The 23097-nt window shown below is 43.0% G+C and overlaps 1 protein-coding gene across 3 annotated transcripts; it reads left to right on the plus strand.

The window, feature by feature from the left end:
* The first annotated feature begins 1813 nt into the window (after positions 1–1813).
* Positions 1814–22765, plus strand: LAYN (layilin). 3 transcript variants are annotated; one of them, XM_045838865.1, is made up of 8 exons: positions 1814–2026; positions 2655–2678; positions 5139–5436; positions 10954–11111; positions 14019–14051; positions 14641–14724; positions 16680–16782; positions 20435–22765. In XM_045838865.1, exons 1-8 carry the CDS (start codon positions 1942–1944, stop codon positions 20790–20792), a joined length of 1143 nt encoding a protein of 380 aa, XP_045694821.1. In that variant the 5' UTR covers positions 1814–1941; the 3' UTR covers positions 20793–22765. The 3 variants fall into 3 exon arrangements, with proteins under 3 accessions (XP_045694821.1, XP_045694827.1, XP_045694822.1); XM_045838871.1 differs by lacking the exon at positions 14019–14051; XM_045838866.1 differs by lacking the exon at positions 2655–2678.
* The last annotated feature ends 332 nt before the right edge of the window (positions 22766–23097 follow it).

Below are 23097 nucleotides of genomic sequence, written 5' to 3' on the forward strand. Positions count from 1 at the left end.
GAACCAGTGGAACATCTAAGCTATGTTCCTGTTAGGGAGTGGCAAAGCAAGAGAACAAATAAAAACATGTGAGGCCTTTTCCAGCGTGGGCTCAGAAACTTCTGGTTCATTCTGTTGGCCAACAAGTCCCATGGTCAAACACAAAGATAAAAGGTAGGGACACATACTCTGCTCCTGTGGTAAGAGGAAGTGCAAGGTCACATAGTAAAGGGTATAGATACAAGATATGTGAAGAATTTGGGTCGTTGTTGCAATCTAGTGCATTAGGTTGACCACATACCTTAACAAAGTCTATCTGGACAAGGGCCAGGGTATTAAAGGGAAAACTCAGGGCACAATTTAACTAATTGGACCAAGGTAACAGCTTCTCTAAGTTGTAATAGATGTTGTAGTGTTGGAAATAAAACTTTTGCAACTGACACTAAGTGACCAGCTATCTGCCCACTTGAATATCTATTTGCCTTACCAACCCTTCACAAAACTCAGGGTAACTTTTAGTGTTGCCAAGATTTAATTGAAACTTAGGCAAAAAAAATAAAAATAAAAATCTTGAAGGCCACACAGACGTTAAGTAAAGAAAAGCAGGACTGGAAACTATCAGATGCCAACTCAAGAGCTGATTTTCACCATAGCAGCTCTCCCTTTGTTTGGATAATCAGGAATTTCTAGAATGAACGTTCAATATGAGATGTTCTAATTAAGACATAAAGACTGGCTGTAAGTGAACTTGCTGTAAGTTCCTGCTGATGCTACTGTTTTCTACTGCACCAGAGCTTTCCCATATTATCAGCTGGAACTGAAACAGGCCACTCTGCTGCTCACTGGCCCCCATCCCCACCCACATTCAGGCCTCTTTGTCTGGAATTGCAGTGGTTCGAGCTGAGACCAGACCCAGAAGTCAGTAGCCCAGATGGAGCTTCTCCTAGGCTTCACGGAGCGGGGAAAGCAAGGAAATTAGACCCACCTTCTGTCACTTAGTACCTTAGTTTTGGGGTAGGAGGCTCATGTTATTATTGCCTGAATATATTTGAAAACCTTTTGCTTACTATAGGAAGCAAATGGAAAACACAACTGCTGTGGGAGTTCAGAAGAATGAGGACACAATGAAGGCTAGATTGTTGAGGAAAGCTTTTCCAGAGGAACTGGTGTCACTGTCACAAGTCCAGGGCTGAAAAATCACCCCCCACATCCCAACATGTGCACTGCAAAAGCAGTACAATGTTATTTCCTTGCTGAATTTAGAGGCACCCTTTGGCTTCTGGTGGAGCTGCTCTCCTCTCAGCCAGACCTCCACTTGGCCTCTTTCTCCTGACGCTATCCACACTGTCCCATAACGCGCCTGGCATGTGGCACACCGCCTCCCTCAGCATCTCTTCTCTGCATCTACCGTTCCTTTCTCAGGAGCAGCCCTGAAAGCCTGCGCTTGCACTCTATCCCGCCTTATGAAGGTCTGAGCTCCTTGCCTCTCCGGTTAGCCCATTCTGCAGAGCCTTGAGCGCCGAGTGAATTCAACTATGTCCTCGGGAGTTAGGGCGAGATGTGGTTCCATGTTTAGCCACAGTGCTCTCTTCATTAGATTTCAGAGAAGCCAGACTAGGATTTTCCCCCAGCCCTGAGCCCTAAGCAAATGCAGGATCTCCTTGGGAAACTCCCTCCGCTCCTCTGCTCGCTCCCCTCGGGAAGGCCCGGTGTCTGGCGCCCAGCTCGAGGGAGCAGGCAATGGGGGCGGGCCAGCCAGAGGGGCTGCCCTCCCCGCAGTGACGTCCCCGGGGGGCGGAAGGGAGACTGGCTGGCTCCGCGCCCTCCCGGCCTCGTCCGGGTGTCGGCCCGTGGGTCCTCCGGAGATGCTGCTGTTGCGGTGGCAGTTGTGCACACCGCTGAAAGTCTACCGGCTCCACCGCTGTAGCGTCCAAGTGTCCGAGGGCGCACTAGAGCCAGGACATGCAGCTGAGAGCGGCGCTGCAGGCCGTGTTGCTGGCCGCGCTGCTGGCGGGGCTCCGAGGGGCGACGGGTCGCCTGCTAAGTGGTAAGTATGCTGGGGCGGAGTCTGGTGCCCTGGAGGGCTAGGCTAACGCACCCACTGCACCCCAGACTCTGCTGTTCTCAGGGCTGAAGTGCCTCTTTGGCCTGCCGCGGGATAGGGGTGGCAGAGGGTGGCGTCCCAACCCTACTAGTGGACCCAGCCCTTCGGCACGCCCTGTTTCTAGGGGAGGAATCGCCCCGTGGCTGAGACGCGTGACGATTCCCTGCCTATTCTGGGTAGCTCGAAGTCCATTCCTGCCCCAGGTTCAAGGGAATTCAGGGGACGTAGACTAGGTGGACCGTGAGCAAAGCTGCCCTAGTAGGCACCCCTTCCATTGAGCATGGCGCAGTAGACCCCGGGACCCTCCCTCACGCAGGAAGAGCTCACCAACCCCCTGTCTTGCCCCCTGGGGACGTCTTCTGACCCCAGAGACGGCGGGTACAATAGGGATTCTGGATCGGCAGTGCCTGTTGCTCTTGGTCTTTTGCGGGAAGAAGGAGGGATGGCTGAATGCAGCACTCGAGATAAAAGCGCTTAGAGATTGAAAAGAAGCCTAGTTTGCACGGGACAAGCCCCGCCTGACTCAGAGAATAACTCTCTCTGCTTCCTTCCTCCGGTCGAATCTCTGCAGCCCCGGACTTGGACCTCAGAGGAGGTACATTGCTTTGGCTTTTCGCATCTTCCATTTGTTCTGCATGTCAGGGGATAGAAGATCAGTGCTCCTTTCTTGGGTCGGCCTTGCAGGCGACAGACTGGCCAAGGGGGACAGAGGACAATGAAAACCTGCATTCCGTTATCTTGCTTGCGCAGCTGATTGAAAAATTCTAAAGTTATTTTCAGGATGGGGTGGGTAGGGGGAAGTATAGCTGAATTGGGCTGCTTGGGTTCTGCTTTTTTTCCGTGGGGGACAGAAGTCCTCCCGCCCTCCCCCTTCCTGCAAATAAGAAGAGAGAGACCCTTCCTGGAGGCAACCAGATGTGCCCCTGGGCCTCCTTCCAGCTCCAGCTCTCTCTCTGGACTCACCAGTTAGTTGACTGGGGATGTGTGGCCAGGCTGGACCATACAGGAAATGCCTTTGAGGTGTTATGTTTTCCCTTTATAATCCAACAGTGTTCAGTGGGGACTACCAGTAAATTCAACTCAAACTTATGTTTTGTGGGTTGGGGGGTTCTGGGGCTACTGCATTTGTGCTCTGCTGGCTGTTTGGAGCCATCTCTAAGGCTCCTTCTCCCCGGACAGGAGCCCGGCCACAGCCTCTCTGTCCAGTGGTGCCAATTTCTCTACAATATCCCTTTAGTGAAAATGTCCCATGTCTGAGGCCTGTCTCCTATTTCTTTGGCAGGCCAGTCCTATTAGAGTTTATTTAGCAATAGCAGAATGACAAGAAAAGAAGAAGATGCAGAACTCTTATAACTTGTCACTTACTGAGAATTTCTTTACCAAAGCAATGAAAGAGAAAATAGAAAATAAGAAATCACAGGAGCTTTCTGGATTATCTGTATGTGCTGTGTTCCCATTCACACTGTGTTCTAGACAGTACTGAGAACAAGGAATGCTGTCTGGCTCCCTGCACAGCCGCAAGACAAGTTAGGAACATGGGAACATTCTGTGAGGGCTGGGAAGAGGTTCCCAACCCAAAACCCTTTATCTCTTGCTTTTTGACAGCAATTCACACCCATAGCCCACATTCTGGCTCTCCGCTGCAAGGTATTCCCCTTGTTGAAACTGGTTTTCACTTTGTGCATCTGGATCCAGAAACAAATCCCATCTGCTCCTGTGGGCTGGGAACTGGCATTTGTTTCCATATTCCCAGCGCTTACCACTGCTAGGCACCAACTGTGCACACAATACAAGTTGATTAAATGAAGGAATGATGAGCAAATGTTCCAGGTACAGCAAGGCTTCGGGCATCCAGGCACAAGTTAGGGGGGTGTGCAATGGTGAACAATTTGTTATTTGCTCCTCAGTAGATTCCTATTTATTTGTCTAAGAGGATCTTTCACCCTTCATGTGTCAGTCAGGTGAAACACATTATGTGGGCTCCCAGTGCAACCTGTGCCTCTAATGGAGCAGGGAGTGGGCAGTGTGGTTCAGTGGTTACCAGCATGACTTTGTAATGAGATCCAGGCTCTGACTTGGGCAGTGCTGCTGATAGCTATCTGACCTTAGCCAAATTACTTAATTTCTCTAAGCCTTGGGTTTTTCATCTGTAAAGTGGAGCATAAACAATATCTACATCAGAGTCTTGCTATGAAAATTCAATGAGATAAATCATATGTGTAAATGTAAAAAACCTTAGCACAGTTCATGGCACATATTGGGAGTTCAGTGAGCCTTAGCCATCTTTAGGAAAGATCAGTAGCAGAACACCACATGGATCTGATGCTCGTAGCTTCTGCTTATATCACAGACTGCATGAATTCTCAGTCCTGCCACTAGGCAGAGGGCTCCAAGGTAGAAAAGCCTATGCCTAATTTCAGAATGCTTCTCTTGCCTGAGGAAGCACCAAACAGAGATACCTCATTCAAAGCCACACTATTCCCTGACATTCCATAATTGCATGAAAGTGATTTTTGTGCTTTTAAGTGAAATCGTAAGTTTTCATTCACCTCTACTTTTTTAAAAAAATTTTGGTTCTTTGTTTTAATTAGAGAGAGGGGAAAGGCAGAAGAGAGAGAAGGGAAGAAATACCCATGTGAGAGAGAAACATTGATCAGTCGCCGCTCGTCCACGCCCCAACTGGTGACTGAACCCACAGCCCATGCATGTGTCCTGACCAGGAATCAAATCCACAACCTTTTAGTTTACAGGAGGACTCTCCAACCAACTAGCCACACCAACTAGGGCCATCTATCCCTCTTTTAAAGGATAGTCAAAAGTGTGTGTTGTTCAAGGATCTGTAATAGAACAAACAAAAATTGGAGTTCCTACACAATATAGTGTAACTGACTGCATCTCCATGTTGGAAGAGGTATTAATTTGCTCTGAGAACCCAAACTGACATTACGACAGTCCACTGGTGAGGAATCAGAATTGCATCCCTAGGGATGGCTTCTTCTACATACCCTGGTACATGTGGGGAGCCCTAAAATAGGTTGGCTTCTTTTTTCTCTAGGGCAGCCCATCTGCCGAGGAGGAACACAGAGGCCTTGTTATAAAGTCATTTACTTCCACGATGCTTCTCGAAGACTGAACTTTGAGGAAGCCAGAGAAGCCTGCCAGAGGGATGGGGGCCAGCTAGTCAGCATCGAATCTAAAGGTGAACAGAGACTGATGGAAAAGTTCATTGAAAACCTCCTGGCATCTGATGGTGATTTCTGGATTGGGCTCAGGAGGCGCGAGGAGAAACAAAACAACAGCACAGCCTGCCAGGACCTTTACACTTGGACTGATGGCAGCATATCAACATTCAGGTAAATGTGTGGAACCCACAGCAGCTAACTCACTTGACATAACTAAAAAAGGAGGCAGGCTACATCCATGGTGCCAGGTCAGAGAGGGAGAGGAGAAGGCCAACCCTGGCAACAGCCCTGAAGAGATGGCTACACGAGGTTAGCACTGACCAGAGCAGTGTGGTAAAGGTGGTGCAGCAGCCTTGATCTGGACCTGACTCATATCCACAGAGCTCCTTCAACAGGGTGCAATCTGAAAAGGTTGTTTCAGTTGCATGCAATGCTTTGTGTCAATGGTTCTAGCTATCTGGCTTTTTGGGCTAGAACTCCACTGAGAGATTAAAGGTCTGTGGGGCTCCAGACCACAGGGAATCAGAATGATGTGTAAGAAATTAGAGCCAAGATCTGATTCCATAGATTGGCCAAGAGAGCACTTAAGGAAGGTTGCAGTTTGTAGAACCCTCCCAAATCCACAGCATCAGGACTCACTCATTTCACACCTGACCCTGGCACCACGACATTGCCATAGCCTTCCCCCACACCAGGAAATGCAGTTGCATGGACAAACATCAAAAATATAAGATTAAAAGGCAAACGTAAGACTGAAAAAATGTTGTAACAAATTTAACAGAGTATCTTTTTATTAATTTAAGTCGAAACACTAAAAGTTTATATAAGTTAATAAAATCCTAAAAGATAGAGGAAAACAACCTAAGCAGACATTTCAGAAAATACAAAGTCTGACTGGTAAACAATCATATGGAAAAACAGTTTAAACTCATTACCAATCAAAAGAATGAAGGTTGAAATATATCTTTTTTTATCTATTACATTTAAGACAGTATGGCAGCATCTATCATACCCATTATGCTGATCACATCCCCATCTTCCTCTGAGTTCCAGGAGTACCTCCTTTGGGATTCTCATGGGTATCTCCTCCTGGGAGAAACTTTAAAAAGGAAGATTAATAAGATGATCTGCACTCCCCTCCACTGCAGCTGGTCCCAGGGCCACAACGGACACTTACTCATCTCCCTCCTCTACTGTCCAGTCCAATTCCCCTCACCCTCTGCTGAGGGAGAGGGAGGCCCTAGTCACCTTGCACTCCTCAGGCCAGAAAAATGATTGCACTTTTCCATTTACCATCAAAATTGGCACATAAGTACCAACAGGTACCCAAGTATGTAACCTGGGTGCTAAACTTATCTCTCTGCCCATGTGTGTAACAGCAAATGTTCTTCCCATGATTAGGGTCAGTCACTCTCTGTCAAGTTAATGGGTCCTCTTCTTGCCTGCTGGTCCCTGGACATAAGGATCCCAGAGTACCCAAGTGACAGCCATAGCTCATAGTTCAATAAGGCTCTTGCTATATCTTGTAATGGGTACCCTTTGGGTACCAGGACCTTTAAACTCATAGAGCCCAGAATTGCAGAGACAGGAAGTACAAATTCCCCAAGTGACAGTAATTGGGACTATTCCTGCTTCCACCTCTAGTCTTGCAAACCCATGTATTCTTACTCTTGGAGACACAGGGTGATACTAAGGTCATTGATTCAAAGTACACACTGCATCTTGGAGGATGATGCCCTGTTCGTACAAAATACTGCCTCTGAGCTAGTGCTTCAGCTGTGTTTTCAACAACTCTTCCATATCTCTGCCAAACTGGCTGCTTCAGGATAGTGCAATATACAATAGAACCAGTAAACCCATGGCCAGGTGCCTCCTCCTTCTCCTCCTTTGCTGTAAGGTGGGTCCTTTGGTCTGATGAGATGTTGCACAGGATCCTATGTTGGCAGATCAAATACTGTGTAAGCATTTGGTAGTGATGCTGACTACCAAAGGTAGTCAGCCCTGAGGCAGAAAAGGCAAACTCACATCCAGATTGTGTGTCAATTCCTGTTAAAGTGAATCACTGAAAGGAGTCCAATGTCATCAACTTGCTACCAAGTGCCAGGCTGGTCTCCTAGAGCTGATAATCTTTCAGAGATTTAGCACTGGTCTCTATTGCTGGAGGCTAGATGTTTGCCAGCTGCTAGAGCACCCTTGGCGAGTGGGGGCTGATGCTGTTGAGCCCAAGCATAGCTTCCATCCCTGCCACTACAGCTACTCTGGTATCTATTGTGCCAGTACTTGGGACAGCTCCTCACAGGCTGGCTGACATCAGCTGGCTCAGTCATGTTGTCCCCCTCATTGTTTAGGGCCCCTTCCATCTAGAAGCTTTCTGGTGGTCTTTAACACATGATAGAGTCTCATACTCCATGCCTATTCTCATAATGTCTTTTCATATCACTGTATCCAATAGCTCCTTGTCCCCAATCTTTTACTTTCTCCTTTTAGAAAGATTTTTTTCCTCCTGATCAGCTGGCCAAGCTCTCCACTCTATCCCTGAGTCCTTTCATATTCTGACCTCCAATAACTACCAAGTAAGCTCTGGACATTGGGAGGATGTCCCCTTAACACTTGGTTTTTCAAGGCCACCTCTGAGTAGGGCTGGAGTGCAGCTATTGTTCATTTGGTGCTATACTCCCTTACTTGGCTGACCTCTCCACAAACCAGGCTTGGGCTGCTTCTCTCAGCTAGTCATGAGGGATCCCTTATACAGCTGTAGGTGTCAGCAGAGGAAGAGGCTCTGGTACAAGAGTGGTAGATGTCATGAAAGCCTGTTCTACCTACAGTTTGGTAGAGCCTACTCACACAATGCCCCTCAGTCCTATGTATACCTTTTCCATCTCATAGTGGCTTAATTCCAGGCCTGCCAACCTGTGACTGTGCTATCTGACAGTGCCTTACTTGTGATGGGCAACTTGGATTGAATGGTCTGATGCTCCTTGCATAGTTGCAAGCCACGTGATTCTTTCTCAGCTATAGATGATATGGCCTTGCTACAGAATCCTAGGGGTCTTTATTATGATTCTTCCATTGGGGCTTGTCACAAATTTGATATGGCATTATTTCTCCTACCACTGATGCCTCTGATAATATGGTTTATTTGATCCTATGGCCCAAGTAGCAAGTCTGTTTGCACCACACAGCCTACACCTGCTTCAGAGTCCTTTTCTGCCCACTCAAAGCCAGCAGCCTTTTGTGTCAGCTGGTATAAGGGACAGAGGTGTATTCCAAGGAGTAGAATATGCCACCTCTAAAGGCCAAAGAGTCCTACCAGGTGCCATGCTTCCTTCTTCAAGTTACTGCAAGATGCTTTAAATTACAGCATGAAATCCTTTCATTTGAAAAGCCCCTACACATTTTCATGAAGTGGCAGGTCCCTGAATCTTCATAGAGTTTATCTCCAACCCTTGGGTCACACAAATTTCACTAAGAAGGCCTCCAATATACTAGCTGCTTCTTGCTCATCTGGTTCAATTGGCATGATGCTACCTATACAGTGGACCAGTGTTATTTTCTGCAAGATGTCTAGACAGTCTTGGTCTCCTCACACCATATTAGAACAGAGGGCAGAAAAATTAGTGTAGGCTTGAGGGAAAACTATAAATGTGTGCTGTGGTCCATTCCAAATAAATGAATACAGTTTCTGATTCTTTTTGTGATAAAGATGGAAAAGAATATGTCCACCAGTTCTGCATGCTAGGTACCAAGGTAATATTAATGTGCTGTAGCAAAGACACCACCTATTGCATAGCAACAGCAATTGAGGCTTCTACTTGGTTCATTTTACACCACTTCAGTATTATCCTACAGGATCTGACTGTTTTTTTATTTTTTCAGGAGCCAGACTAGTGAATTAAACAGAGATATATGATGGGGGAATGCCATTGTTGCATTCCCTAGGTCTTTAGGGAGGGCACTGCTTTCTGCCATCTTCCCCTAGGTAAGATATTGTTTTTATTTATCATCTTGAAGAGGGTGGGGAAGAATGCAGATTCAGAGGCTTCCACTTGACCTTCTCCACTATTACAGCTCTTGCCCTATAGACTTTCAATTTATGTACTTGGGGTCTGGGGGATAACCACTGGGTGAGTACCTCTATAAGCTAGCTGGCCCTGGGCCAGGATTCCACTTGATACCTGGCCTCAGTATGCTCCCACTCTAATGGGTAGCCTTGATAACACTCAGGGTATCAATGTCAATTTGTTACCTTGTGTCTAACAGTCTTTATAATAGTTGGGTATTCCTGTTTTCCAAGTGTATGGTTACTTGAGTAAATGGCCATAGGTTTGTTTGAGAGAACAGGGGAAATTATTACCACATGCACATGCTGTGGTATTGCAGAGTACTTGGAATCTAGCCTCTTCCTTCTATCAGTGAGTTCTGAGCCTGAAAATTGGCTCAAGACCAGAAACCAGGTACCAAGTATAATATTCCATCTATTCTATCATTTGTGAAATGAAATAACCTAAAGTCATAAGGCCAGTGGGGAGAAGAAGAGGCCAGTCAGTGTAGGAGGCCCCCAATGGAATTGCAGAATGGCCTGGAGGTAACTAATGAAGTGCAGGGCCCGGCCCCAGATAGGGCAACCAGCTATCCAGGCAGAGTATCTAAGCAGTGTTGCAAGGTCAGATGTTATCCAGGCATATAAAACCCTGTGGGTACAGCACAGGTTTTTGGTGGGTGGCAACACAACACTCAAGCAGAGCTGTAGTGGGGTGCTATGAGGAGACCTATCTCTTAGCTGTCTCCTAAGGAGGGTCTCTGACAAGAGCAGGCAGAGCAGCAGGGCCTAGCTAACAATCTGAGCATCAGGGCAAGGTCTGAGTTCTGGAAGAAAACAGCTCAGGCAGGTTACCAGGCAGACTAGAGCCCAGCCATGGCTCAATGCATGGGATATATGCTTACAGCACTTAGACTCTCCATGGAATCTACAACCTGGCACCCACATATCCACCTGGGTGGCAGTACCAGGTAATTCCAAGTACCGCTGTATAGTGGAGCTAAGGCTGCTAATGCACCTCATCCAGGAGTTAGAGAGACAAAGAAAACAAGTAGTGGAAGCTGACAGAGCAGCCTGATGAACTGGAAACCACTGAAAAAGGCTACATGGGCCTCCTGCTCTTTCTTTTCCCCCCTCCCTCACTTGTTTTGACAACCTCTACATTTTGGAAAGTCTTCCAGGGCTAGGAAGGTGCTTATATTCAATTAAAAAGTGTGAGGAGATGATAGCAGGGCAAGATCTGGATGAAATAAGTCATGCCTCTTCTCAATGCATCTGATTTCTAAACAAAGAAAAACAAACCCAGTTATCAAAAAGCAAGAAAGAAACAAGATTGTCCAGACTGGCGCTGCTAGCTGCCTTTTCTAATAATTGCTTTGCAGACATCATAGGGTAATGCAATTCTCCCTCCCTGCAAAGAGGTTATGGCAAATGTCAGATGATTGATCATGTTGTCCATATTAGAAAGCATGTGACTGTTCTTACTGGCAGTACTTCAATTCCTCCCTCTCTGTATCTTGTTCTGAAGCAGACTCTTAAGTTCATGACTCTGTGTTTTCCCATCATGGAATTTAATTGGAAAACACAGGCTTTGAAGTTTTGTGGTATCCTTCTGCCTGTTGTCTCCACTGTTGACCCCTTTCCTACAGGAACTGGTATGTGGATGAGCCTTCCTGTGGCAGCGAGGTCTGTGTGGTCATGTATCATCAGCCATCAGCACCCACCGGCATCGGGGGCCCCTATATGTTCCAGTGGAATGATGACAGATGCAACATGAAGAACAATTTCATTTGCAAATATTCCAATGGTAATGAATCCTCTCCCAAGTCCTGTGGCTGAATCTCAGTTTCCTGTCTCATTTCATAAGCAGCTGCTAGTTCCAAGCATTTGCTATGTGATCTCTGAGAAAGTTTGTTGCCAATGCCAGCAATGCAAAACACTGGGAATTCTTATAAAGGTACATGTGATGACCCTTCCTGACTGAGGAGGAATTCCAGCAAAGGAGTGGGGCATCAGATGCTAAGAGAAGGGATGAAGAAAAGAAAGGGTCTAATTTATGGATAATAAACCAAGAATTGTGAGAACCTTAGGAAATAAAAAGCCCTCTAAGGGGACAATTACAAATTCTTACTCTTTCCACATGTGATGTTGGCTGTAGGATCTTGGACTAAAGAAAAAATATGAAAGGAAACTGGCCATTGTTCCTACAAGTCTTCCAAGAACCCTGTGAGATTATTTGCCAGGACTTTAAGGAAACCAAATAATGACCAGAGATGGTAGATGATAAAATACACTTATTTCAGTGGCATTATGCAAAGAACAGACATGTTGATGAGCTGAAACTCCCAGGTCACCCTTTATATAAACCTTGCAAGTTCAACTGACACTTGCTTCTAGATCTGTTAAGAGTATAGACTCTATGATAATGTAGTCATATTCTGCTGGAGTTTCCCAAACTCCTCCACTATAACTGACTTGGATCTAAACTTGACATGATTTTTGTTCTGTCCCTGATGTTTCTCCCCTCCATGAAGCCAACTGCTTGGCTCCAATTCTGCATCCTTTCCTGACAGGAGTATAATAACTGGTTATATCTAGTTGGTTACTAAATAATTCTATCATTTTTAAATTGTTTGAATTGACTATGCTTTTGCTGCAGTTTTTGCTGCTAGAAGGTTTCTTTCTTCCCACCCCCTCAAGTGACTGCTATGCTCCAGAGACGTAGCCCTCCCCACCACACAGAGTTGCTGTAAACAGGACAATTGCAAAGATAGAGGCTGTCTTAGTGGGTCATCTTTCAGGGCAATGACAGCAAGAGAGATATTCAAGAGAATAATTCAATAAATGAAATATATAATAATATTTGAGTGGAGGTTATATGGGAATTCTGTGTACTGTTTTTGCTAATTTTCATAAATCTGAAATTACTTCAAAATAAGAAATTTAAAAAACATTTCCTCTGGGTAACCTCCCAGGGACCCTCAAAACTAGATTAGGTGTTCCTCCTCTGAGGATTGTAGCACCTCACACACACAATACTGTCACTGCTTATTTACAAGTTTGTCCCCTTCTCTACATGGTTGGTGAGTCTGGAAACATACATGTTTGACCAATTAACCCCTGCACTTGATCAATTAAGGTCATCCAGTGTGGTTCAAACTGGATGGTTCACCACTCATTATGCCAGAGTATCAAAAGACTGGTTGAATAACATCTAACACTAGATTTGACCCCAGTACCACATAGAGAAAGTAGGTGGCATGCTAACCAGATCTGAACACTTGATTACTTCTGTCATATGCAGACAGCACAGGCAGATTCAGTGAAAATCAGAGACAAGTCATTAGAGGTAATGCATTGCAGATACACTGCAGGACTGAAGGAAATGCTGCGTTAATATGCTGATTACTGCAGGTTTACACAGTGGACTGAACCATGGAAAGACAGAGAAATGAATAGATCATGTAATGTTGAATATACTTATATTATAATGTAATATCACAAAATCAATATTAATATTATTCTATATTTCCATATTTTATGGCCAAACTGTAGAGTGTAAGAACCTGAGAGGAATTGGGACCACTTCTCATTTGCGATTTTATCTCCATTACCTAGCACAGAGTTTGTCTTTTTATGATTTTAATTTTCATTTGAATTTATTTAATTTTAATTTTTATTTATTGATCTGAGAGAAACAGAGAGAGAAATATCGATTTGTTATTCCACTCATTTATGCATCCATTGAAGTATCTTTGTCAGCTAATCTCCATGTAGGTCAGTTTGCTTATGTACAAAATCAGAATAATAATAGCACATACCTCAAAAGGCTGTTATCAAGATAAATTGTGTTTGTTTTTAAAAACCACATAGAACATGATGATGTTTCTGTCATGTAACATGCACTATATACATTTATTAAATGAACAGATTTGCATCACCTCTACAAATTCATGAACTTATGAGAAGATGATTGAAAGTGTTCTCTCTGAATAGCTTTGACATCCTGGCCTTAGGACTGTGAATTCTAAAATTTTGCCAGTAAGGACCTCATCCCTGTGAGTCCCAGAGCATCTGATTAGCATAAGAGTAACTGCCAACACAAGAGGTTGGCATTCTCCCAGCCAAAAGTGAAAACATTAGTTACAGGTTATCTGTGCAACCTGACTTTCCTGAGGCTCTCTGAAATATTTAAAATGACTCAGGGTTCTAGATCACCAGTCTGTACTGAGGGGCTGGCCAGTGGTCTACTTAGCCCCCCAACTACTTCCACAGCTTGTAGATCAGTATTTGTTGCTTTCTAAAACATACCAAAGGGAATTGTTAAAATCTTTTTGATTGCTTTAAAATAACTCCAACTTGAGTTTAGTAGAGTAGGAGTAGGGATTATTGCTGAAACTAAAGTAGCCATATGTTGATAAGAGTTGCAGTTGAGTGATGGTACATAAAGTTTCATTATTATCAGTCTTTCTATTTTTGTGTATATTTGGAAATTCTCATATTCAAAAATTTCAAAATACTTTTTAAAAAAGAAAACGGTGCCCAAGCAAAATTGGGGGAAGGCTAGTCTTTGTGCACAAATGATCCTTTTGACATAGTATTTCCATTCCTGCCATCAAATGAGCAAATAAATGGAATCTGCGATCCGACTAATTTCATTCAGATGGCATGGAAATTTAATTATTATTTTTATTTTTGTTTATTTTTGCTACAGAGGAATTAACAGCTCCTTCTATGGGGCCAGGAGGTAAGCCTGTCTTTTGAAATTTGGATTAATTGGGGCTATTTCACAGCCCTTCTTCATAGGGTTAGAACAATATGATCTTCAGACCAGATTATTCAACAGAAAGATTACCGAACACTTAAACAGGTATGTACCACACACAGACATAATAAATAGTTCATTAATCTCATTCTCTACCATTGTCTATTTCTCTCAAAGCTGAAAAGAAATAGTTACAAATTCAGTTTGAGATGTTACTTGTCATTATTAACAATATGAAAGGAATAACTCAATCTAATTAAACAAAAGCACCGATGGTCTTAGAAGTGACTCATGGACTCTTCCCCTTATAAGGCACCTGGGTACTGCATGTGTCTTGATGCCAGCCACCTGCTGGTTGTTTCAGGACATGATCCAGTACATGTAAAGGTAAAGACAAATAAGCCTCTATGCCAGCAGATTCTACTCTTTGCTTTTCTATGTGTATAAATGGCACTTGTCAAATTGCTACTGCCTTTTGGCTCCCCACCTTGAACCTGGTAGGACCTCAGAGAATATCTGGATTATGATGCTTCCTTTCTCCAGGTTCTCAAGTCCATGTATCTGTCTCCAGGTGAAAAAACAGAGCCAGCCACACCTATACTTCCAGAAGACACAGAGAAAGAGGATGCCAAAAAAACCTTAAAAGAAAACAAAGGTATAAAGAAAACTCTCCCTGGAAAAACTGATAATGGGACCCTCCTGACCACAAACTACCCACAGTTACATTTCCTACTTTCTTCTTTCCACAGCTACTTAACAGCAGAACTAGACAGGGCATGTGTGACTCTGCAAAACTGCATTAAATGTTAGATTTCATCAGCAAAGTATGCAAATAGAGGCATCTTAAGACAATCAGGTAAATTATCTGCATGAAGATAGAGCCTTGGGGTACAGGCTGAGAAAATGGATGCAGAGAAGTAGGAGCAGACAGACCCAGACTGTGATGCATAACATCCATGTTTAATATTCATTTGTGAAACAAATAGAGGAAATTGGTAAAAACATTTTAAAAGTTAAATCATAAAAGATAAAAGGAAATGGGCGATAAATTAGAATGTTAGTGGACTTTCAACCTTGAGTTCCAAGAGGGAGAGCTAGGTTTTTGTCACTGAACAACTTTTAAGAACCACTTAATATCTCTGTGGTTCAACTTAATCATTTAATAATAGAAGTAATAATAGTTTTTTCACCTGCCTGAGAAACTATCCATAAAATAAAACAAGATATTGCAATACTGCAATTCAGTTCTGACACTAGCCACCCCACTGGCACAGACCCTACAGGTAAAGGGCCAGACCCTATCAAGTTGGCCCTCCCTGCAGACATCAGCCACAAGTCCCAGGGTCCCCAGGACAACTGCACTTCTAACCAACTGGCTCTAAATCCCAGGGATGCCCACAACCCCCTCAGGTTCATTAATTTGGTAGAAGGACTCAAAGAACACAAGGAAATGCTGTACTTATGACTACATTTTATTATAAAGGATATAAATCAGGACCAGCCAAATGACAAACACACATAAGGTAAGGTCTGCAGAGGTCCCAGACTGGGAGCTTCTGGGTCCTGTCCCTGTAGAATCATGCTCCTGGAACATCAATGTGTCCACCACCCAGACAGCACCATTGAGCTTTGGTGTTTTATTGAGGTGTCATTACATGGGCCTAGTTGATTTGACTGTTGGCCACGTACTTGAACTCATTCTCTAGGCCTCACTCCCTCTCCACCAGCCCCCATTCTGAAACATCTCTGTCAGCATAAACTGATATGGTCTGAGGGGCTCATGAGTAGCAGTCACTCTTATTACCTGACAAATTCCAAAGATGTAGCACCCCTCCCAGGAATCTGGGGCAAATTTGTTATTCTACAACAGATAATACGCATATGTGAAAATATTTTTATAAAAGTACACAGTGCTATGCAGAGATGAGTTCCATTTTTATTGCTTTTTATTATTATGGTAATATTTAAAGTATAAAACCTATTTAAAGTAGGCTTTATTTTGGGCTTGTGTGTGTGTGTGTGTGTGTGTGTGTGTGTGTGTGTGTGTGTGTTTCTGCATAGAAAAACAAAGCAACAGCCTCTGGTTGGATGGTATGAAAGGGGTCAGTCCCCAATCCTTGATTCCTCCCCAAGTCCCTTGAAAGATAATTCCCTGACAGAAGGTTCTGCAGTCTGATTCATGTGCTCCATGAGACTTGCTCTTTCCTGGTAATAACTCAGACTTCTGGCTTCCTCCTTTTTCCACCCATCTCCCTCACCCCACCATGGGAACTACCGTTTTCCATTTTCATCTTTACAGTCAAAGACATCAATGCTGCCCAAGCAGCCTCTTCTACATTAAGGGTGAGGAAGGACAAGAAGAGAGAATATCTTTTGTATGGACAAAAAAATGAGTTAAAACTTCCCTTCTGATATCTACAGGAAGCCCCAAAATTTAAACTTCTTTTCTCTATTACCTAAAATAATAGGACAGGTAGAAAATCCTCACTTTTTTGAAACTACATGCTCTTTGCAATACTCTGTGTTGGGTACATTGATTATGCTTTTTAAGCCTATTTTGAACCATATAAAAACATCACTAATCCTGATAAAGTGCATTTTTCTTTTCAGAAGCTGCCTGGAATGTTGCCTACATCCTAATCCCCTGCATTTCCCTTCTCTTCCTCCTTGTGGTCACCACAGTTGTATGTTGGGTTTGGATCTGGAGGAGGAGGCAAGTAAAACCTTTGTTGTGTAAACCTTTGTGTCTTCTGAACTCTGCAATTTGGACATTACCCTGTTTACTTAATTAAAAGCCGTGCCAGGTCCAAGAGCTATCACAGCAGATTGGAGAGTAACTTCTTGGCCATGCTCAACTAATATACCAGTACTAAGCATTTGTGCTTAGTTGTGATTGAGAGTAATCTTGCATTCTTTAATTTTTTTAATGACTTAAGGGGTGAAACTGTGTTATTCTATAACCACTCATCAGTGAAGTGCTCTTATAAATGCATACTCTAAAAATTTTTGCTCAGTGAGTGAAGGAATGAGTAGTAACCCACATGAAAAACATCTCTTTCAAATCATTCTGGCAAACATCTGAAACCAATTCAATTTATTCAAAATGAAATAGCCACATTTGACTTTTCTTTTAATTAAGTACACAGTTGTAGATTGCTACAAAACAGCTATATTAATAGCCTAGGGCAACACTGTTACAGATCTTGTGCCACCCTTTTGAGATGCCCAGAGCTCTTCCCAGCTCCCGTTTTATTCCCCATTGTCATGGTACACATAAGAAGGCTGGCAGGCCCACTTTAGAATGGGAAAACCAAGGTCCAGTTTAAGATTTGACACCCTTGGATGACCAATTTAAACTGAATTAGTAAGATTCTAGTGTAGAACCTACTTCATTTGATAAAAACTTCCTTATAGAATTAAATCAGTTAATATATGCAGAATGGGCATATAGTAAGCATTTAAGAATGTTAGCTCTTACTATGATTATTTTTATTAGCTGATTCCTTTTAATCTGAAAACAAAATTCAGCTCAAAAATTACAAATGCATTTTAAAACTGCTTATGCTGCAGTTGGTTCTTTTATTTCTTTTTAGGATATTACAAGAGATTTTATTTTCTATTTTTTTCTTTTAAATGTTTTTTATTGATTATGCTATTACAGTTGTCCCATTTTTCCCCTTTATTCCCCTCCACCCTGCACCTCCCCTTCCTGCCACCTGTGTTCTACCCCTTAGTTCATGTCCATGGGTTGTGCATATAAGTTCCTTGGCTTCTCCATTTCCCATACTATTCTTAACCTCCCCTGGCTATTTAGTACCTACCATTTATGCTTCTTATTCCCTGTACCTTTTCCCCCATTCTCCCTCCCCCTTCCCATTGATAACCCACCACTTTATCTCTATTTCTGTGATTCTGTTCCTGTTCCTGTTGTTTGCTTCATTTGTTTTTGTTTCTGTTTTTTTTTTTAGGTTCGGTTGTTGATAGTTGTGAGTTTGTTGTAATTTTACTCTTCATATTTTTTATATTTCTTTTTCTTTTAAAGGGATAAGTCCCTTTAACATTTCATATAATAAGGGCTTGGTGATGATGAACTCCTTTAACTTGACCTTATCTGGGAAGAACTTTATCTACCCATCCATTCTAAATGAAAGCTTTGCTAGATAGAGCAATCTTGGATGTAGGTCCTTGTCTTTCATGACTTTGAATACTTCTTCCCAGCTCCTTCTTGCCTGCAAGGTTTCTTTTGAGAAATCAGCTGGTAGTCTTATGGGGACTCCTTTGTAGGTAACTCTCTCCTTTTCTCTTGCTGCTTATAAGATTCTCCCCTTATCTTTAATCTTGCATAATGTGATTATGATGTGCCTTGGTGTGTGCTTCCTTGGGTCCAACTTCTTTGGGACTCTGAACTTCCTGGACTTCCTGGAAGTCTATTTCCCTTGTCAGACTAGAGAAGTTGTCCTTCATTATGTTTTCAAATAAGTTTTCAATTTCTTGCTCTTTCTCATTTCCTTCTGGCACCCTGATAATTCAGATGTTGGAACTTTTAAAGTTGTCCCAGAGGTTCCTAAGCCTCTACTCATTTTTTTGAATTCTTTTTTCTCCATCCTATTCTGGTAGACTGAACCAATTTCTTCTTTCTGGTCCAAACCATTGATTTGAGTCCCGGTTTCCTTCCCATCACTGTTGGTTCCCTATATATGTTTCTTTATTTTACTTTTCATAGCCTTCGCTTTTTCCTCTATTTTGTGACCATACTCAACCGATTCTGTGAGCATCCTGATTACTAGTATTTTCAGCTCTGCATCTGATAGGTTGGCTATCTCTTCATCACTTAGTTGTATTTTTTTCTGGAGCTTTGATCTGTTCTTTCATTTGGACCACTTTTTTTTGTCTCCTCATGCCTGTTACATAGTAAGTGGTAGAGCCTTAGGTGTTCACCAGGGCAGGACAACCCACTTTGCTGCGTTGTGGTGTTGTATATAGGGGAGGCATCTGAGAGGGAACAGTGCCCCTTGCTCAGTTCTCAGACAGCTTTCAGTCACTTCCTCCACTATCCACAAGCAAATCGGACCCTTCTGGTGCTGATTTCTGGATGGGTAGTTTTGTGTGTGTTTTAGGACCCCGTGGGTCTCTCCAACAAACTGTCCTGTGAGGCTGAGTTTCTCCTGTTGCTGCAACCCCTATAGGTTTTTTCAATCAGAGGTTTGGGGGGTTTATTGTCTTGCACTGGAACCCTGAGTTGCATGTTCTGTCTCACTCACCAGTTGTTCCTCCCAGTTTATCCCCAAGCAAATGTGGGACAACCTGCTCTGCCAGAAGCCACCTCACCATTCCTACAGCTGCTGCCTTTCCTTGAGTCCCCTCCACCCCAGCTGCCTATCTCCACCCCTCCCACCAGTCTGGGTGAATGTTTCCTCTTTAACTCCTTGGTTGTCAGACTTCCATACAGTTTGATTTTCTGGCATTTCTGGTTATTTTTTATTTTTTAAATTTGTCGTTGCCCTTTTGGTTGTGGGAGAAGGCACAATGTGTCTATCTCTGCCTCCACCTTGGCCAGAAGTTGCAGTTGGTTCTTGATTTCCCTTCTTTAATCTATGTATGTAGCACCTCACCGAGATTTGGGAATTGTGACTCTGAAACTGTAGTCTATTTCACAGGTAGTCTATTTCACTTTTCTTGCACCACAGACCCCAGTAGCAGTCTGGTGAAGTCTATGGACTCCTTCCCAGAAGAATATTTTTAAATGCATAAGATAAAATGCATTGGATTGCAAGGGAAACAATTATACTAGTATAGAGTTTAGCAAGAAATTTCCAAAAAATGAATGTGATACAGTAATACATGTACTTCTTTATTAATGCTTCTTTATTTAGTGGTGGCTATAAGTATAATTTTGAAGTAGAGATGAGAGTAAAATATTTATCTGTTATAACTGATGTGATATGAAAATATGTATGATCTTTGTTGTTGATCAAGTCCAAGATATTATTAATTCTATTCTGATTTATTGCCTACAGTTAAGATTGAAGGACATGCTAAATGTCACTTGGAGAAAAGCTTTTTTTTTACTGTGATATTTGTCCCCACCTAGTTCTATTCATGGACCCTCTGGGGGCTCTGGGGATCCCAGGATAAGTGTCTCTATTCTGTGTTCTAGCAGCAGTGAACAGACAATCACTTTAAACATACAACATTTCCTGTTTTTTACCCCACCACACCCTGAAGCCCTGACATGTTAAGTTTAGCCAGGTGACAAGTGCAGGTGACTAGCGATTGCCCAGGATGACTTCCTCCTCCCCACCAAAAGGCTCAGGGATGTTCTCAGTCTGCCTGTCTAAAATATTCAGCCCTGGTTTCTTTCCTAGGAATCAGGAGCAGACCAGCCCCAGCACAAAGGAGCAGCACACCATTTGGCCATCTCCTCACCATAGACCGGACCTGGAGGTTTACAACATCATACGAAAACAAAGTGAAGCTGATTTAGCTGAGACCCGGCCAGACCTGAAGAACATTTCATTCCGAGTGTGTTCGGGAGAAGCCACTCCCGATGACATGTCTTGTGACTATGACAACATAGCTGTGAACCCATCGGAAAGTGGATTCGTCACTCTAGCGAGCATAGAGAGTGGTTTTGTGACCAATGACATTTACAAGTTTTCTCCCAACCAGATGGAGAGGAGCAAGGAGTCTGGATGGGTGGAAAATGAAATATATGGTTATTAGGACAAATGAAACACACTTAAACTTACAAAAATGGGAGAGAAAAGAGAAGCAAAATTCTTCTATTTTCTATAAAGAAAACACTCATAAGGCCTATGAAAGTGCTGTTACCAAGTCCTGGAAGGTGAGCATGTGATCCCAAATAGCCCCTATTAAATTCCCAAGTTGTGGCTATATTCCTTTTTCTTGGCCTTTTACCCAGGCCTATCTTGTGAGAAAGCACCTTGCCCAGGGTCTGGACATAGTAGAAAATAAATATCAGTTGGTTGATCATAGCCAATATGCAAGGGACAGCGCTTTCATTGACAGGGATAAGGCTGTGGCTATGGGACTTGGGATACCTGTCCCAGGTTCCGTTTTTCTTCCCAGCCCATGTACTCACAGAGAGGCAGGAATCACAGCAGATTTCAAAGCCTACTTGTGCTAGCATCCGGCTGGCCTGCACATCAGCAATGCTTGTATCTTATTTTTTCAAAGAATCAAATCAAATCAAAAGCAGGAAGCAAAATGTTAGTCAGTCTGTGTCTGCAGCCCTTCCTCTGCATGTGGCCTCATGGGACCTTTTTTCTTCCTCCTGACATCCCAACTTGGAAATACTTTAGAAACAAAAATGAAATTTGAATTTGGCTTCCAGGCTTATTTGTGTTCCAGCCCTGACACTGCACATTGTTCTGTTGGTGTGTTTGTTTTAGTGCAGCATCAACACAATGTTGCTAATAATAATGACGATGACTCTTCTCTTTTGTTTTAGGAACCTATTTCCAATACTTTTGGACTCAAATCCAGAGAAAGGTTTCATGGCCTCACACCAGTCATCTACCATTTGAAGGTCTGAAGGCCATTATTTAAATCACCAGCAACCTCTCTCTATCAGTTTAATATTATTTTAACCATTCCTCATATATATTATTTTTAGAGTTTGTAGCTTTGCCTCACATGTGGATCCCCAAACAAGACAAATTAACTAGTCAGGGTCAGGGCTGCATAGAACACAATGGATTGTAACCACTGCTCAGTGACCTGTCCTGCTGGGGGGCAGGGGGCAGGGAAAAGGGTGGACACAAAAACATCATTTATGCCTGCTTCAGGAAAGTGTATTTGGTGGAGTTACCACATTTCAAGCAAAAATGGTGACCATGTGGTCTGAAGGACTAATTCGTTGCTCTGAAATGAAGTCCCCATCTTGCTACACACATCTTGGCTCTGTGATCTGTCCCTTTATCCTCCCCTGTGATCCTCGACTCTGGCCACTAATAGCTGAGAACCCCAGGAGGGCAGAGGTCCCATTGGCCCTATCAGCACTGTACCTCCTACACCCTTGCTCTGTGCAAGACAGCACCTTGCACAGAGTACACAGTCAACACTGGTTGAATGGATGAACAATTCATCTTTCAGACTGATCTAAAATAGCCTAAATATTTCAAAAGTTCATAGGACCTGTTTTTCACACTCCACCTGGGTGAGGGTGGTAACTGAGTTATTTTAGTTTGAATACCACTCCTGCTAACAGAGGAACACGGAAGAGTAGTGACAAGTAAACAGAGCTGGTGAATTGTTAACAACTTGCTTTAATTATGTCACTTAAACATGAAATGAGGACCTATTCTTAAGGTTGTAATTTCAGTGACCCTTTCAGCATCTTGTCTTTGTCATTCAGGTGTTATCTGCACTGGAACCCACAGATTTCTTCCTTCTGGATTTGCATGCAGCCAGCCTTACCCTGCATTTAGATTATTCAATTTCTTTTCCTCCTCTGATTCACTAGCCTGAATTTATCCAACTCCATTGCTATCTCTAATAATTGTGCTTCACTTATTTAACAAATTTTTATCAAAAGTTTTTGTTCAAATTGAACATCTAGTTTATCTAGTTATCATTTAAAAATTTAATAAACCCATTTTGTCATTTAAAAACCCAGGCTCTCTCCCCACGCCCCCAACTCTGATACACACAAGAGATGAAATGTATCTATCAAATAATTCCTTGGGTCTATCCACTTAAAAAGAATTTATTGAGTATCTACTCTGTGCCATACACTGTGTTAGATGTGGCACACAGGCCAAGGCTTGAATAAGTTGGGTTGAACAATAGGTTACATACTTTTCTCAACATGCCAGCTAGAAAGACTTTTTTCCCCTCATGTTATTTCTTCATTCTTTTATTCACAAAGTTTAATTATACCTACTTTGTGTCAGGAAACATGCTAAATGCTAGGCATGTGATGATAAATAAGGCAGACATAGGCTCATCTCATGGAGCTTGCATTCTAGTGAGGAAGGAAGACACATCAAAACATAAATGAGTAAAA

Source organism: Phyllostomus hastatus, unplaced genomic scaffold (assembly GCF_019186645.2).
Source record: "Phyllostomus hastatus isolate PE091 unplaced genomic scaffold, TTU_PhHast_1.1 phas_contig_113, whole genome shotgun sequence".
In the NCBI taxonomy this organism is placed as follows: Eukaryota; Metazoa; Chordata; class Mammalia; order Chiroptera; family Phyllostomidae; genus Phyllostomus; species Phyllostomus hastatus.